General features: G+C 34.3%; 1 protein-coding gene across 1 annotated transcript in view; it reads left to right on the top strand.

Moving 5' to 3' along the window:
• The window catches only part of TRDN (triadin), a 535,205-nt gene that overhangs the window by 346,923 nt on the left and 169,930 nt on the right, over window positions 1-18,352 (top strand). The window contains exons 47-56 of the mRNA XM_075200931.1: window positions 3,961-3,987; window positions 4,177-4,224; window positions 4,938-4,985; window positions 9,402-9,440; window positions 9,658-9,705; window positions 10,625-10,672; window positions 12,389-12,430; window positions 13,463-13,579; window positions 16,549-16,593; window positions 18,198-18,245. Of these exons, the coding sequence (XP_075057032.1) occupies window positions 3,961-3,987; window positions 4,177-4,224; window positions 4,938-4,985; window positions 9,402-9,440; window positions 9,658-9,705; window positions 10,625-10,672; window positions 12,389-12,430; window positions 13,463-13,579; window positions 16,549-16,593; window positions 18,198-18,245 (510 nt within the window). The remainder of the gene's footprint in view (window positions 1-3,960; window positions 3,988-4,176; window positions 4,225-4,937; window positions 4,986-9,401; window positions 9,441-9,657; window positions 9,706-10,624; window positions 10,673-12,388; window positions 12,431-13,462; window positions 13,580-16,548; window positions 16,594-18,197; window positions 18,246-18,352) is intronic.

Below are 18,352 nucleotides of genomic sequence, written 5' to 3'. Positions count from 1 at the left end.
CATGTAGCAGAGGGTACAGCTCCCTGTTTATCACTTTGTTCATTGTTTTCTTTTACTCATTCTATAAATACATCTTTTTTTTTTGAGACTCTGCACCACATTATTTCTAAGCAAGTTGATTATTATTTTTAATATTTTTGTTATTAAATTAGTAATTATACAGTATGGGATATTTATATTATATTCAAACATGTGTTCTTAACATATAATATTAATATAATTAAAATACAAAATAATAATCAACGTGCTCATTAAACTAAGTAAACAAAAATCTATTTATGCAATAATCAGTTCAAATACAGTCTCTTATAATCAATAAACTGTAATATGTTAGCTCCCATTAATAATAAATGTAGTGTGCTTTATTGTGGAAATGATCAGGAGTGGAGAAACTCATTATTAGGAGTGTGTCCCGATGAAGTTGTCATCGAGAACAAGTTTTAGGCATATATATATATATATATATATATATATATATATATGCAAAGTCTGGGAATGAACCATATTTGAAAAAGTTCAGCACTGGCATATGACAACAGCTCTCACGACTCCTTTCATTTACATATGTATGTTGTGTTGCTTATCCCAGGAATTAAACCCAATTGCTTCTGAATAAATCACATTTGTGTAGAAATACATCGGGCACCTACATGGTTGCAGTCTTCGTGATAATCTGCTGACTTTATTAAAGCATATCCACTGCCAAAAAATGGATTTAATTCCTGGGATAGGAAATTCTACCTAGTCCTGTTTCTACTACTGTATTTGTTCGCAATTGTTAAGTGCTACAGAATATGCTGATTTATTTTATTGGAATTCGCATACTGACTTGTGTATTTTTATAAACTGGTTAGCAATGATGCAGTTATTGTTCTATACGAAAGGTTCATTAGAAGAGTATACTTCCTCAGTTACTTCTGATGGGACCTGCATTGACTCAGCATTGACTATTTGAATGCACAAATCTCTGTATGTCTTGAAACAGATGTGAGTTGTGTATTTTTTCAAATTCGTCATCTTAGTTCTTCATCAAGTAGCATGATGACCATGATAGTTATTGATTCTGACACTGCAATGTTTGTGTCACAGTAAATTATACCACGCAGTGTTTGATGTATAAAATTGATAAGCTTGCTTGTAGTGATTTACACAAAGCCTCACGCTCAATACCAAGGATTACACAGCAAGAAATATTCTGGGTTTGTTAGAGAATATATAGATAATGCTGTGCTTCCTTGTGAGTTAAATACTGTGCATGCAACTGTTACAGAATGCTTTTGAACCCTTAAGAATTATATGTTCCATGTGCAATCAGACAACCACCAAATTCAGGCAAATATTAATAAGAAAGGTACACAGCTTCAAAGCAGCTAAATCAAATCGGCTTACACCCACATGTAATAACACTTACCAGACATCATTAAAATAGCATGAAAGAAATCATGTTGACTCTCAGTGCTTTTGATCTGCAGTTGAATCTGGTTCTGCAATGAACACAGAACAGTGACTCATGCAAGAGTTCTCAATGTAAGCAATGTACAGCTAACTCCTACTCCCTAGTGATATCAGGGCTGAGACTCGTGCAGGATCCGATAACAGCAGAGAATCAGACCAATATGGTGACTACAAAGCAAGGGAATCAGAGCACAGAAATCATTGTGTAAAACTAGTGTGTGCAGATATAGGATAATATTTAACTTTAATACAAAGTAAAATTAAAACCCGGGAGATCAAAAGCACAGAGTGCTAGAATTTTTCATGCTGCCTTTATTCGGTGTCTGGAAGCTATTATTGAATGCTTGAGTCACCCCGAAAGGTGTTACCTGTTATGAAGCTGAGCACCTTTCAAACTGCTATTTAACGTGGAGTGCTGAAGTTATGCAGCAAATTGGGGTTTGTGTATTAAAATAAATATCAAGTGAAGAAAGATGTATTTCCACTTATTCCTCCATATTTGCTCTCCTCAGCCTGCAAACATTTGCTGGGTTATGTGCCCGTTGGAGGAGTCAGGGTAGATTGAGGGTGGGAACACATGATATTGAGATTTACATTACTATACAGCATCCCTCTCCTTCCTTCTAAATGAGCCAAAATTCTCTGTCACCTCTGAGATCAGTTCTGTTCCTTTTTTGAGCAGAGCTGTATTATACATAATAAATAAATATAATGCATATGGTTGCTCTGCTCAAAAAATGGACACTAGGGGGAAATAGTTTCAGAACCGCTGCAAATCACTGCACATCACTGGTGATTTTCACTTCCAATGTGCTAAAACCCTAAATCAGATGCAGTTTAGCCTAAAAGGTGGATTAGGGAAAACATCCCCCCCAAAAGGCCATAACAAAAGCCTTCCCTCTCCATCCTGAACAGGCCGTGCTACTTAGCATCCATCTAGGAATGCCAGGGCCAATGCTAAGTAGCATTGTGTTATTTCTGGTACCTCTGGTGGTGTGGTGGGTACCAGGATTAATAAAAAATAATTTTTCCCCATTGCAAATGAGTTAAAGTTTGGCTGGCTTGCCTACTGAACATATGGGTAGTCAATCAGAAGCAATCTCTCTGTATTCAGAAAATGCAATGAGGTTAATGTTTGTTTTTTTAAATTGTTTTATATAAACAACTTTGTGCTGGAACCTGCCAGCTGTATTGCCGTGGGTCTGGTAGCTGCCACTGGCATTTGCCCTTTAAATGTTGACACTGTGACTGTTGACATTACTACAGTCAACAGTCATAATGTCCCCATTTTTAACATGTTGTCAGAATAAATATGTCGATATTTACACTGTCACCATTTTGGTGTCAGCAGTATAAGTGTCGATATATTCACTGTCGCCATATCATACCCAACCCCCGAATATCATAAAGAGTTCATCATTGAAAGTGGTTGGGTAGCCCTCAGGTCACAATTGAATGTTAGGGTTGGCTATTGCTATAAGAGTGTAAATTTCATCTTTGTAGAACGTGGAGACTGGAGTGGACAAAACTGATTTGATTATCTCAACCAGTCAAATTCTATTGAATGTTTAAGCAGTTCAAATTTTTCAAGCATTTCTAGTCCCCATGATCCTTGCTTTAAAGATGTCTTGTGTGGTCAATAAACTAATTTATAATCAGATTTTCATGTTACGATTTGTACAGGTCCCCAAACACCTATTATTATATTTGTTAACAACACAGATTTGTTAACAGCAGCAGAGTAAGTAAAAAGAGATACATTAGTCAACAGAACCATTGAATGGGAATCTGATTCATAGACATAATATAAGCCAACAAAATAAATAAATAAAAATAGCACCGACTCCGTATTCCAGGGATAAGGCTTGAAATAACTTGATGCTAGTTTATTTGTTAATTTATTTTTCATTACATTTTGTGTAAGGTATTACCAACACAAGAATGTTCTTGACTATTGAGTCATCATCTTTATCACAACATTTAGCCAATTTTAAATACCAATTAGTACCAGCTAGCTATAATATTATGAAGCAGTTTCTATTGACACCAATAGGTGCAACTATAAATCACTATTCTATATGAACCCTGGTGTACCCCTAAAATCTACTCCATCGTAATAAAAAAACAATTATTACTCAATCTTTGGAATTTCCATCCTTTCCATCCTCTGATTGACTTCATTTTGACACTTTATTCATTATTGAGAAAAAACATAGTCATCTGGCCTAGACCTTTTCTGTTTCCAGCCACAACCCAAACAGTAAATCTCTTTTGTTCCACCTTGGATAATGTTTTCATTAGCATTGCAGTGTTTCCACTATTCAGTTTCTGATAATAATCATAATGTATTTTTATTAATTTAGCTTTATAGTTTGTACCTAGCTATTAGTGTAGAAACGGTGTTATTAAAAATAAAAGAGTCCTATCCTGAACAATTAAGGGTGCTGTTTATTAACAAATAAAACCGAAAAGAATATAACCTTTAGTTTAATTATTTATTTTCAGAGGAAGAAAAGGAAGTGACTCAACCAGGTAATGTTGTATACATATGAGACAATAAAATATTTAAATTTGCCATCATGTGCCATATTTGGATCACAAAAAAAAATATTTTTAAGCCTTTACATTTCTAAAGTCAAGTAATTCCATGTTTTTTTTTGTTTTGTTTTTGTAATTTTCTACTTTAATACTCCATTCCCAATTTAATATTATCTTTATCAGAGGAACCTGCAAAACAACCTGAAAAAGTACCAATAGAAATAAGTAAAGGTAACTAATTTAAACTTATTTTTAATGTTAATAATACTATGGTATGTATATAGTATTTAAAGACGAGAAAAATGATTTTCGTTGTTTGTTTTCACATGGGTAAATCAGATATTTAGAATTTACTTTGGGGTGGTCATTTTCTTTTAAAAAGCAGATAGTCAAGTTCAAAGCATTGTTGTCAATCATTTGGGTGCAAATATTATTACTTTATTTTTTCTATGATACACAAATGATGTAATTGTTGCAAATGTTGTTTGTCAGCAGACAACTGAAAAATGTGAAAAATTGTCAGTAAAAATATTTTGAAGGGACAGTAGTTCTGACTAAATGTTCCTACAGCTCTTGGGTGGGGGTGGGGTATGGTAAGTGTTTAAAGCTAAACTTCTTATGTAACACAACAAAATCAATACCCATTATCAACCCTCCTTAAAGCTCTTGGCATATTTAATTCACTTTTTACATGTAAATCTAATGTTTTAGATCATTGGAGCCTTATGGACCTCAAAATATATTCCTAGAGTATACTTGTTACTTATTTGTCTTATTTGTTATCATATTATTGTTATAGTTATGTATTGCTTAGTAAAACAACCTTTAGTTTAGGTCATATTTCATAATCATCTCTAGTCTAATATAGGCTGACATACATTAGTTTTCATTTGTGCCTGCATTATATACAATGATATTTAATGTATAACATTTATTATCCATAGAAATTGAAGACAGAGAGTTGATAAAGGAAGCACCTGAAACAGAGAAAGGTAAATTTATGTATTGCTCATCATTTTAACCATGAAATTCCAGGTACAAGACACACTATCTAACATATAAAAGCCTAGCGGCGTGTGTTAGTGTGTGTGTGTGTGTGTGTGTGTGTGTGTAAAAAACTACCGGGTGACAGAGTGCTCAAGCTGCAGCGCCACTTGCTGGGCGGAGTTATATACTACACTGACCTACTAAATTCTTAGCATTATCTAATATATAAAAGCCTAGCTGCGTGTGTTAGTGTGTGTGTGTGGAAAAAACTATTTTCTCAGAAAGGGCTCATCCAATTGACCTGAAATTTGGTATACTGACATTATTTGACAATAAAAATAAGAATAGTGAAGTCAGTTAACTTCCATCATCCCCCCTTCCCCCCGTGAGAGGGGTAGTAAAGGCTAAATTTACGAGTTGAGGGCTCAAACTCATTTTCGTGAGGTAATTTTACCTCATGAACACACATGCTGTGTTAGTGTGTGTGTGTGTGTGTGTGTGGAAAAAACTACCGGGTGACAGAGTGCTCAAGCTGCAGCGCCACCTGCTGGGCGGAGTTATATACTACACTGACCTACCAAATTCTTAGCATTATCTAATATATAAAAGCCTAGCAGCGTGTGTGTGTGTGGCGATGAAGATGAAAAGAACCTTTTTAACACCTTAAGTAGCTTGATTTGACTAGAATGCATGAGTATCATGCACAGGTTAACTTGTAAATATAATAATTTATAACCTCTTGATCAGTATACTAGAGTCTTCATCCCCCTGACAGCACAGGTTATCAGATTAAGCATTGATGAGGTATTTAGTTGTCACTTTCAGGATTTATACTGATATACCCCAGCTTCCACTTTGCAAGTAGCATATACACTTGTACCTCAGAACAATTTTGTTACCTACATCAATTAACTTTATGTTTAAACATCAACCATTTTATCTAATTCTACTGAGCACATTTAATGACTAAATTCCTGTCCATTGTATCTTTTCAATGTTTTGCTCTCTACTCCACTCATTTGCTTTAATATAAATCAGGTTCTGACTATGTTAATTTAGCTAGTGTCACTATATGTCTGCACTTCATTTGTCAAACCAGTAATACATCAAAGTGAACAAGTGCCTGCCTACCTAGATGTTAATCTCAGCCTAATGTAGACTAAAGAAAGAGTTATCTGTTTTCTCTGTAGCTGGTTCAGAAACTAATTTTTTTAGATAGTTCCAAAAACATGTTTTAGGTGGAACTCATTCCACATTATTAATGTTGGCTGGTTAATTCATCTACCTTGAGCCCCACTTTAAGAGACTTGAGAGCAAGTAAAAAAGACCAGCTTACAATGAGAATTTGAATGGAGCAAAATTAGACGTCTAGCAGTGTAATACTTACTTTGTTTTAAGAATTAATCATTGTGACCAAGATGTCTTGATTTAATTTCAGTTTGGTATGTAATCCATCTAGGATTTTTTTTTAAAAATGTATTTGTTATATAGAAACATTTACATACATCCACCGATATACACTACCCCTCGTACACACATAATATTTTTTATGCCAAACAGTTGGTGATTTTAAATTATGGATCAGGGCACAAAGTATGGACTGCCATGCATTTAGGCTCGGTCTCCATTAGAGATGCTTAAAATTATTTTGAAGTGGTTCTCAAACAGGTTAGTCAAACCGGTTCCCAAGTTAAAAAAATGCAATAAACTCTAAAACTTTAGATTCAAGTTTTAAATATGTTTGAGCTTAATGGGTGCATTGTATTTGTATAGTATTTATAATGGTTTTCAATGTGAATCATGAACTTTGAATGTGAACACAGTAATGTCTGCTTTTCAAATGGAGAAACGGTTAATATAAAATAAAATGTAGTCAGTTTAAGTTTAATAGTTTATTCTTATGTATTAAATAGAGGTGAATGCAAAATGACTGTAAAATCAAGTTGATCAAAGGCAGAGTGGCTGCAAAAGTTGAACCAGATCATACTGGCCCATTATTCAACAAGCAATTTTGAAGCCCTCAAACCGGCCATGATCCTCTATTTAAAACCCTATTGAGTAGTGACAGCTAATAAAAAAAATATGCATATTATTTTAATGTTAATATTTGTTTAAGTTCCCAGTCTCTTATTTTTTTTATTTTTAACCAACCAGACAACAGCAGAATAATTATAATGAAATACTTTAGTAAAATGAACCATTGTTTGCAAATCTGATTCATAGACACAATTGGCATGATGCTGAGTTAGGAACAAACGAATGGAGCAAATTTGCATCTTGGCAAAACCATGTTATATTGGAGGTGTTGAAATAAAAAAAATGGAGGCCTGATTAACTGTTGTTGTATCTCCTCTTTAATCATGGGTATGATAAGTATTTGATCCTAAAATGTTTCCATGCATACCTTTAAGTAAAAGAATCAGCAAGTAACACAAAATAGAATAAATCCCATCTTAAATCCATTTGCAAGCTATAAATTAAAGTTTAAATTAAAGCTTTTACTATGATAGAACTACTGGGCCAATTACTAATGTGAGAAGCTTGTGCATATCTACATTCTGTGCACTATGGACAAATACTTTATAATACTGTACATAGAACATATTTCACTGTTAAAATACAGAGTTTATGTAATTAAAATCCATTGCTTTTCAGTTTAAAAAATATAATATGCAAATATAATAATTTCAAAATTGCACATACTGTTTTCAGTGATCACAGTAATTATATATTACTTACTGGAAGTCCAATGAATTGAAAATTACTTTTCTATTTCATCCTATCATGTATTAATCCTGCCAGGCAATGACTTTAATATATTAATAAATAATATAAACTGCAAAAAGGTAAATATTTTTTATCAAATTAAGTTTTAAATAATATGACAATGCCTCTATTAATATATTTATATAACTATAAAGCATTACTTATTATAAATCATTTTGGCCTTTATCTACTCTTCTTAAAATTCTAGGCTTATTTCACTTTCACTTTATAAATGAATATTCGGAGTTTCAGATCATTATTGCCTATGGCTGTCTAATTTTATCTCTTTTACTTGATTATTTATTGTTTATTGTTTTATTTACTGGTTGTAGTTTTTTATTTTTATTAATTCATCATTCAAACTCCTCTCTATAATAGAATGACATCTCTTGGTTTTCATTTGTTCCCAGATTGTATACAGTAATATTTTATATATCACATTTATTATCCATATAGATTAGTTACGTCACCCTTATTTTTATCCATTAAAATTTTTTATATTCCTCGATTTACTAAAATCCTATAGATATCATATGTTTAATTTTGTACTCTCTATCCCACTCATTAATGACATAGTCTGGTTAACAATAGTGTCTTGCATATGAGCAGTCCTATTGTAAATCTCGGTCAGACTTTGTTAATTTATCTCATTACATACATACATATATGTCTGCATCTCTTTATCATTTGTCAAGCCATTCTTTTGTATACATTTTTTCATCCTATGTTAGCAATATATTATTTATAAGTATGTGGACTTTAAGCCCCCTGGTGTTATATACCTTAGGCCCTGGCGACACATCACACATTTTATTCCACATTATTTCTCTTCCTATAGGATATATCGTAGAAGTGGGAACCATCCATAATTTATATATTTAGCTAATAATAACCATAGAGATTAGTGCAAAGAGCATATTTAATAGTTTATTCAAGTGAATTGTGACAACAGCTTCCCCAGCCCATGGAAGACTTTATAGAAAGAGCTATCTGTATTCACAGCTCACAAACTCTACAGTTCTTAGAGAGTGGCAAAACATCTCTTAGGTGGAATCCCTTCCACATGATCATATCTGGGTAAAATGAATATGTGTAATTCAAGTGTAATTAGAATAAAAAAATGAAAAAAAATTAAATTCATGATGTTTATATTATCCATCTTAAACTGCACATAAGGATAAAGAAAAGTAGTGGTAGACTTACAGCAAGATCCAGTGCCTGCCATAGTGAAGAGCATGTTCTTGAATCAAGCTGCACGAACATCACCAACTCCATAGTGTTACTATGTGAATGTATTGCAGTCAGTGCACTAACAGGCACATAATATTCTCAGTATGCTTTTCTGTTATAATTCTCTGATTTGCTACAGGTCGTTCTAACACTCACTTTATCTCATGCTCTCCCATGTGTTCTCTACTGAAAAAAATGTGCTTTAAACAATCATCACAAACATATCCAACTTCATTGAGTTAAAGAGAAATATAACCATAGACTCAAGTGGAACGGCACCATTTGTTAAATTATCATAACACATAATTATATACTTGTTTGGTTTTAAGAATCAATATTTTTTTCAATGTGCATTTCTTCATTTATTAACAAAATAAAAAAGGAAAGAAAACAAAATGTAATTTAATACGTTTCATTATTTTCAGAGAGAGATGTTTTGAAAGAAAAGGATGTGACTCAGCCAGGTACTGTTCTAACTCCAGTGATTATACTGTAGGGAAGGCAAGAGCATTTGATAATTTGCCAACATGAACCACATCTGAATCTGAACCCATCATGTTATGTGTACATTCTTGGACCTTTGCATTTTTAAAGGTCAAGTCATTTAGTGGTGGGTTTTGTGTTGTTTTTGTAATCTTTTACTTTAAAAATCCACTCACAATTTAATATTATCTTCATCAGAGGAACCGATAAAGCAACCTGAACAAGAACCTGCAGAAATAACTAAAGGTAACTTTTCCTAAATCGATTTAAAAGGAAATGACTGAAACCTGCTTTTGTAAAATTGCTAAACATTAATATAGAATAAACTTGTCATTTTGGGGATGGCCAGAGCTTTAATTTGATGTGACTTGCACCATTTACTTGTTTATATATGCATTATGATCTGCAATTGCATCCAAAATGTACACGTAAATTGTGTGCCCCAAAAATGGTGCATTTACGTGTTTATTACACTTGCACCTATTTCAAGATGTGTATAACTCATCAAAGTGTTATAGTGGGACATTGCCCAGTCTGTTTAGCTCATTGCTGAATTCCCTAGGGGAATCACAAAAAAATGTGGAGCCACCCAATGAGAAGACAATCCAGTGCTGAAAGAACTAGGGCTTCTCCCAACACTCCTAGCTGGTGCATGTTGGTGTAATAATGTGTGAAAGTAAAAAAAAAGCTTTTTCATATGTAGCACTACTGCTCCCAGCAAGCTCTGGCAGCCATAAATTTCTTGGGTCGAACTACATTAAGAACTCTCCTTACAATTGTTGACTTCTTTTAAATGTATATCTTGGGGCACTCTGCATCGATGTAACATTGCAGATTTCTCTTTGCCACCCCCCCAGAGGGATGTGAAGAGAAATACCATAGTACCTCAACATCCACAATGTTTCGCTGCTAAATGAATCATCCCCCTAGTGTTTAAGATACTTGGAGCCCAATGGCCCATTATATTTATTTATTTAATTGCTCATTTGTTATGTATTGTTTTATTTTGATTAATGTTATTTATTTTAACATAAGCATCTTCTAGTTTAATCCAAATTTCAGAAACCTCTCTACTACATAACACTGTAGAATGACATCCCTTGGTTTTTATTTGTGCATGCATTGTATATAATAATATTTAATACATCACATATATTATTTATAGAGATTGAAGACAGAGAGCTGATAAAGGAAGCTCCCGAAATAGAGAAAGGTAAGTGCTCATCTTTTGAATCATGAATTACAGTTACTCTAGACACATTATAAACATAATATTTTACAATGTCTTGATCCATATACTAAACCCTTAATCCCACCGACAGCATGGATGTGGCATTTGTTGTCACTTTCAGGATTTGTATTGATATTCCCCAGCAAAAACTATGCAAATCACAGCTGTATTTGTATCCACAGAGCAATTTTGTGTTTAATAGCCAATCATTTTTTTATGCGCTGTAATGTACTGTCACATTCTCCTTGGACAAACACAAGTGGTAGAGGCTAATCCACCCCTCTTCTCTAGCAGCCCCTTTTTCCATAAGTCTTCATCTCCAGTAGGCCCTTTACCAGTGCTCCATTGTCCTCAGGACTTGTGCACAGAACATAAGATAGATGAAACATTACTGACACTTAACAGTCTAACAAAGAAAGGTGCCAATGATTGGGTACTGTGGAGTAGGACAAAACCATAGTCAGGGACATAAGCAAGAGGTCAAAACTGCTATCCCTTGTACTGATTGTATAATATCTCCTGTATGCCTTCAATGGCTATAATCCCATCCATTTCATCTCAAACTATTCATGTTCTGTTTCCAATGTCTTGGCTATGAGCAGCCATAATGTAAATCTTGTTCCAACTATATTAAGTTCCCTAATTTCACTATACAATATACTATTTATCCGTGTGGTGTACGTTATACTGATGCTGTTAAATCAGACAATCAGTATAGCGGCAAAATAAAGCCGATTTCAATAATCACAATATAGAGGAAATGCAGACTTACTATAAATAAGACAGACCACATGTGCGACACGCCTGCTCCCAGGCTCCTATACTTTCCGAGGGCAGCAAATGCCGGCAGTTGGGATTATATAGCAGCTTTAATTTTCTAGTTCTGAAAACTTGAGGGTCTTTTTGCTGTTTGCAACTCATTTTCACCATTGGCATTCAAGGTTCAACGATCATGTTTGAGAATTCTGTTTAAGGCTCGCAAGCACAGTCCAATTCAAACACTGTCAAACCAGTTCGACACATTGTTGAACAGCCTCAAACAAGTTCAAACCTGTTCAACTTTCTCAATTTCTAGCTGGTTTTAAAATTCAAGAAATTCTGACAAATATTAAAACTAATTTGCCTAACTGGTCTTAGAATCGAACCACAACTGATTCAAGCATCTCTAATAAGTATGGTGAGGAGGGGAGGAAGATGAAAGAGTAGGAAAAAGAGTGAGAGAGGCGAAGACGGGAGGGATGAAACATGGGAAGGAGAGAAGGGAGAGAAGTGACAGAATGGAAAGGGGGAAAGGTAGAGGGGAGAAGAAGGAAAGAAGAAGGGAAATGGAGATGAATGAAGAGGAGGGGAGGAATTGGATGCCGGTACATTTAACTTTTTCAGTGGCAATATTCTATAACAAAATATTTTTTGCTCAATTTCAAAATTAACATATTATTAAAATAGCTTATTTGAATATTAAAACATTTTAATACATTTTAGAAGTTTTCACATAATTTTTCTTAAACTACTCTTTAATTCGCTAAAATTTGTTTCTATCAATCACAAATTTTAACATTTCATTTATAACTTATAATGCAGAAACAGAGTAAATAACTCAATGAATATCATAGCAATAAGATGATTGATTGTAAAAATATATTTTAGAATTTTTAGGAAGACACATTTGTGTACTTAATTCTTTGTTGTATTTAATAGAGACACCACTGTTAAAGGAGGAGCAAGAACCAAAAGAGACAGGTAAGTAATGAATTAGAAAAACTTTAGTTCAATACACGTGTGCTAAGTATAATTTTGGAGCAAACATTATAAACTGAACATGTATTAATGGGGCAGACTGGAGGTGCGATCCCTGCATAGAAAAACAAGATGATGATGATAATGATGATTTTAATTGTAATTGTAAAACTCCATAAAGTGAAAGCTGATGTCTAGTAGTACATATTACTTAGAACTTTACTGGATCTGAAATAAGCAAATTTAACAAATGAACTTTGATTAATGTTGTTGAGTGATGATGTTAATATCCACTTCATCCGTGTGGAATCAGTTTGAAAAATAAATATAATCGTGGGATCTGACACACCCACAAACTGGGACAATCATACGAATTCAATACTTTAGAACAACCCGGGGTACGCATTTTTACCATTAGTGCATCATCTTCAATGCAGATTTCTGCTCATGGCTCAGGGACGAGCAAAATCAGCATTGAAATTACCGTAGTAACAGTAATAACGTGCAGCAATTACCATAAAAACAGTTAATACGGTAATTTACTCACTGGATTTCAGCTCGCAGCTCCCTGAGCCACGAGCTGAAATCCAGTTACAAATTACCGTATTAACTGTAGTTGTTTTTCCGCGGCGCGGAAAAACAACAATTGAATATGCCCCTAAAAACCACATATGGTATCTCGTATCCACTCTGTTACATTTCTCTTAATCAAATTAAATTTTAAATTCTTCTATATCAAAATACTGTAGTTTCTGGTGCCAAAACAAATCCATATACACCTGCTAACTTTCATTATCACAGTAATTCAATTAAAACATAATCACTGACAAATTACAATTAAGGTAGTTTACTAGTGGAAATCGTATCCCATCTACATTCCAACTGTCCTGGTTTTAGATTTTTTTCAATAATTTGTGTTCTTCTGTAGTTGTATTTAGTAAACTATGCCCCATTGCCACTTGAAATATTGAAATGCATAACAATATAATTAACAGTGTGATGTCAAATTTATTAATGCTTCATTGTTTATTTCAGGGCAAATAAATGCTCTTTTGAAGATATTAGCTGCTCTTCAGGGCTTTCAACAAGGAATTGCTCGTCTAGGAGGAGATTTAAATCTCTCATTGTATCCACTGTATGACATTGACACAGGTAAATATTAAATACTTCTCTGCATGGAAAATAATTCAATATTGTATACATAGTAGAATTAAAATGTTGAAACCATTACTGAGACTCAATGCATACAAGTACTGCTACAGTTATAAAAAGTAGTTTATTAATTCCACTACTTTCTTTTATGAGTTAAAAAGACAATTATGTTAAATGGACAAATGACCTCAAATTTTCACCAGCAATGACTTGCAAATCACATAACTTTCTTTGCTAACTGGGCATAATAATTTTATTGGTGTGACTTTCAATAAACTCTCACCAATAAATGAAAAACCTTACCATTCTCACTAATTTGAACAGAAATATTTTATTTATATCTGCATTACCACCCATACGAGATGAACATTTTTTTTTACCACTTTAATATGTCTGAGGAAATGGGGTGTCAACCGAAGACAAATTAGAAGGTGCAATACCTGTTATTCCAGCTTCTGATTGGTCCTCCCACTCACACCCCACCTCCACATTGTAATAGAGACCTGGTCCATGGCTAGAGCTGTTAGATGAACAATAGAACCTCGGGAAAAATGGCTGCAAGGAGGAGAAGGGGGAGGAACTGGGGAACTTTACGTGGTAATGTAGCTTAATAAACATAAATAGCAAGCTGCAATATACATGAGAGCTACTAGTAACATTTTCTTTAATGCATCAGACTTTCTCTGCTGCAGAAGTGTAATTTATTTTGTACTGAATCTGTGAAATAACACTGCAGTGAGCCACTCAGAATACATTATTTTGTAGTAGATTACAGAAGGTAATTACATTTGTATGCAAACAGCTATTTAAAGCAAGAGACTTTTCACCAGTTTGGTAGCAAAAAATACTAAAATCAATAGACCCTGATTTGAATTGTGGTTTGAAATTGCGGCTCAGATTTGCTGTTGCCATTTGCAGTTCACTTATGGCAAGGTTCACATTTGACATACATGTTTTCTTTTACATTTTTAAAAACACAAATTTATTACAAATATTTTTAATTAACATAAAACTATTTAAAAAAAATTCAATTGAAGTTCAAACACTACTGTTTTCAAATTTTGTTGTGAGCGGTATACCGTCAGCATTCAATTTTGCAGCTTACAATGAAAATATGCAGAATGTAGGAATTATAGCTGAAATGTGTTTAAGCTTGTGTGCATATGTGCGAACCTGCTTACCCATGTGGGAACCAGCTTGATCGTGTGCAAACAGGCATGGTTGTAAAGTCTGAAAGATGATCAAACTTGTTCAAATCTGTTTGACCTTCTTGAATTGAAGTCAGTTTTTTAAATCACTTTTTGTACGAGCACATGACAGGTAATCAAGTAATGAACTTATTCTAAAAGAGCCCCGTAGTAACCCTTTCACTTGTGATTCTTTAAGGAAACCTGGAATTATGCACTCTTAGGGCCTCATGTAGAGTTGAGTGCAAAAAGCACTTTTAGCCAAGGATCCATCTCAGTTTGCACTCAGACTGAGACGATCTCCCACTTGCACCTCTTAGCGGTTAGAAAGGTGAAACAGTGGATATACTGAGAGAGCCTAGCAGTGTAAAGGTGTGTTCATGCACTTTACATGCTATGTTGTGTGAAAGCAGCTGCAGATAGATCTCTAGGAGACTTATTTTTTGTGGATGACTTCTCCTGGTGCAACAGGCCTTGCTGTAGTAGAAAAAGAAGTAAAAAAATGATTACATTTTAAAAAAAATGTGTGCACCATCTCCCAGACCGCTTAACCAACCCTAGTGCTGTTTAGAGGGGGAAGGCACACCATTTCTTTTTTTTTTTTTTACTTTAATTTATTTTTATTATTAGTTATTATTAGTTTTTATTTATAAGGTGCCACTAGGTATCTGTAGCACCGTACAGGGACAGACAGAATCACAGTACAGGGTGAGACAGCATGGTACAGTTAACAAAAAGAACAGTAACTCGGAAGCTCAAAGTACGGCTAAATGACAGGTGCGAGTCCCCAGCGGGGACGAGAGAGGGGTAGAAGGGCAGAAGGACCTCACGGAAGAGGCAAATAGCTGGAGATCAGAGTTAAAGTGGTAGAGAATAGGAGGAGAGGAGGCCCTGCTCGAAGGAGCATACAATTTAAAGGGAGGGTAGGACAGACAGAGATGCAAGGATAGGAAGAGGAAAGGGGGAGGACTGAGGCGGAGATGGGAAAGGGGTAAGAGGGAGGGAGAGGAGAATGACGAGGGGGGAGGTAAGTGGGAGACAGGAAGGAGGGCAGTTAAGTGGGAGACTGGAAGGCTTTGAGGAAAAGGTGGGTTTTTAAGGCCTGTTTGAAGCTGGACAAGTTGGGGGATGTTCTGATGGAGCAGGGGAGCTACTTCCAGTGGAGGGGGCAGCGCAGAAGAAGTCTTGGATGTGAGCGTGGGAGGAGGTGACCAGGTCATTTATCTGCCTTACAGGGCGCTGTGACTAATACACTTAAATGTATCATGCACATCGGCCCATAAGGCAGATAAAGAGGTGGGTTTGTGCAATTTGCATAGTATTCTAAGTCGCATGGATTTAAGTAGACGTGCAACTTGGCATCCTATATAAATTACAGGATGCAATTTACATTTACGATTTAAGTGTAAATTGCATCCAACTCTACATCAGGCCCTTGGAGAGCACCTGGGAACAGTTTACTTAGTAAAACAACCTAAGTGGAAGTATTGCTCATGGGAGTGTTCTCTAATAGTAAAGAAGGCAGAAAAAATATAAAATTGGTGGCAAAATGACAGTAAATATTTTCCATACAGTTTAATTTTACTCACAGTAGTGATGACAGACTAAAGTAAAATTAGTGGTAATAAGTATATAACATACTATAGATGATATTTTCTATTTTACAAACAATTTACTTCGACTTTGCTATGTCCAGTTTTAGAGATACATGAACAACTAAGGAAAGGTAGTTATAAAAAGATAATTTTGCCTGTTGAATCATATTCTTATTGCCTTTTTTAGAAACAGTGGAAAAACATGAAGCAGGGCTGCCTGAACCAAAAAAAGGTAACAAAAATATACTGTTTCTTATTATGTGCAGGAAATTAAGAAGATTCTTATAGATAAAAATCTAAATGAAGATCAAATATGTTCTTATGTAATATATCTGCTATATTTAGTGCTATAAATAGGAATATACTTTTCTAATGTGCAACATTTTAAACCATTATATTTGTAGTTATTATATTAAAACAAGATTATGTGTCAGACCATCGTGAATGCTGCTCATTTGCAAAATGAGTGCATTTGCTAATCGGAAGATTGCACAGCTGAAACAAGAAGAGCGCGTGTGGATCAGAGTGGAGATTGGGACAGTTGTGAAGGTGCTAATGTGTAGTTCATGTAGGTGGGAGTAGGGTAAGATGAGTTTTTAGAAGGTGTTTAAAGATTTAAAGGCTGTGCGAGAATGTAGTTTGGTTCAAAATGCATTTTACCACAAATCTGTGGCTTCTTCAGTGAAAAAAACTGAATCTTACTGGATTATTCTTCTATCTATATTCTAGATTTGTGTTAATGTTTTGCTTTTTTGCATTGTTTAAATTTCCACATGTTCACATTGCCCTTTATTTCATTCAGTACTTTAGTAAATACAAAATCCTTTGTTTCTGTACTTGTCATTACCATATAGGTGTTAAAATACCTCAGCAATACATTGTTTGCTATCTTAACTAGTGTTGCAAAAAAAAAAAAAAAAACATTTTGTCATTAGTACCATTAGCAAACAGGTGCCAGTAAAGTTCCTTATTTCAGAAATAACAGTCATGCATTATGTAATAGGCCTAAAGCCCCTGCAAGTCAAAAATTGTTTTACTTTTTTCAGAATGACATTGATAACACTGCAATTATTGAGTGCGCACTATGTGCAAGGGTTTGTTGTCATTGCCAGGGGACTAGGATTGATCCAATATATGAAAGGGCATAATAGTCTTCTTAGGGGAAAAAAAACAAGTCCTGACAAACCATATTCCAGTTACAAATTATACATCTAGCGTTGTCCATGCTGATGGTGATGAGGGTAATAATGATGTACAAGTTGATCATTCTGTGACTGCAGCTAATGACATTTGTCAAATGCAAACTGTAAGATCTCAGTCATCATCAATTCAATTATTCAATAATCTCACATGTAACATTCCAAGACTGCTATGGCCTTTGTTGGCAAACATCACTGCTGAAAGAATTAGACAGACAGAAAATATACAACAGGACATATCCTACATCAATATCTCTAAACATGCAAAAATACCAGCTTTAAAAATTATGTCTTTCAAGTTTGTTGAATCTGCTTCATTTTGAAAATTGATGGCATGTGTAGAATCAAGAAGGCAAGTAGCTAGTTATTACTGTTTTAATATAGCTGTACCCGCTTTATACACCCTAAATAACCCCTATATTTCAGCTTTTAAGAGTCATCTTTAGCTTTCATTTACTGTGTTATGTTGCATGGTGCTCCCACATAAATTGTATATGGGTGATGGTAAATAGACAGAATGAATTAGAGTTGAGATCCAGCAGATCTGAGCAAATAAAAATTTATTTAAATTTGAAAGCAGATTATTTTGTCACAAGGGTAGAGTAGTATGATTCTAATTCATCAATTCTTTTTTAAGAGACACCAGAGAAAAAATACAAAAAGGAACCAGCGAAACTTAAGAAAGGTAAACATTTTTCTAAACATAATTAATAACAAAGATAAGCTGCAGTTGCTTCAAGTAGATATGAATTAAATATTTTGGCAATATTTCTACAAAATACATATTTTGTA

This window comes from Mixophyes fleayi, chromosome 3 (assembly GCF_038048845.1).
Source record: "Mixophyes fleayi isolate aMixFle1 chromosome 3, aMixFle1.hap1, whole genome shotgun sequence".
Taxonomy (NCBI): Eukaryota; Metazoa; Chordata; class Amphibia; order Anura; family Limnodynastidae; genus Mixophyes; species Mixophyes fleayi.
The sequence above is the reverse complement of the archived record's forward strand: the minus strand, read 5'-3'. Positions and strand labels throughout refer to the sequence as shown.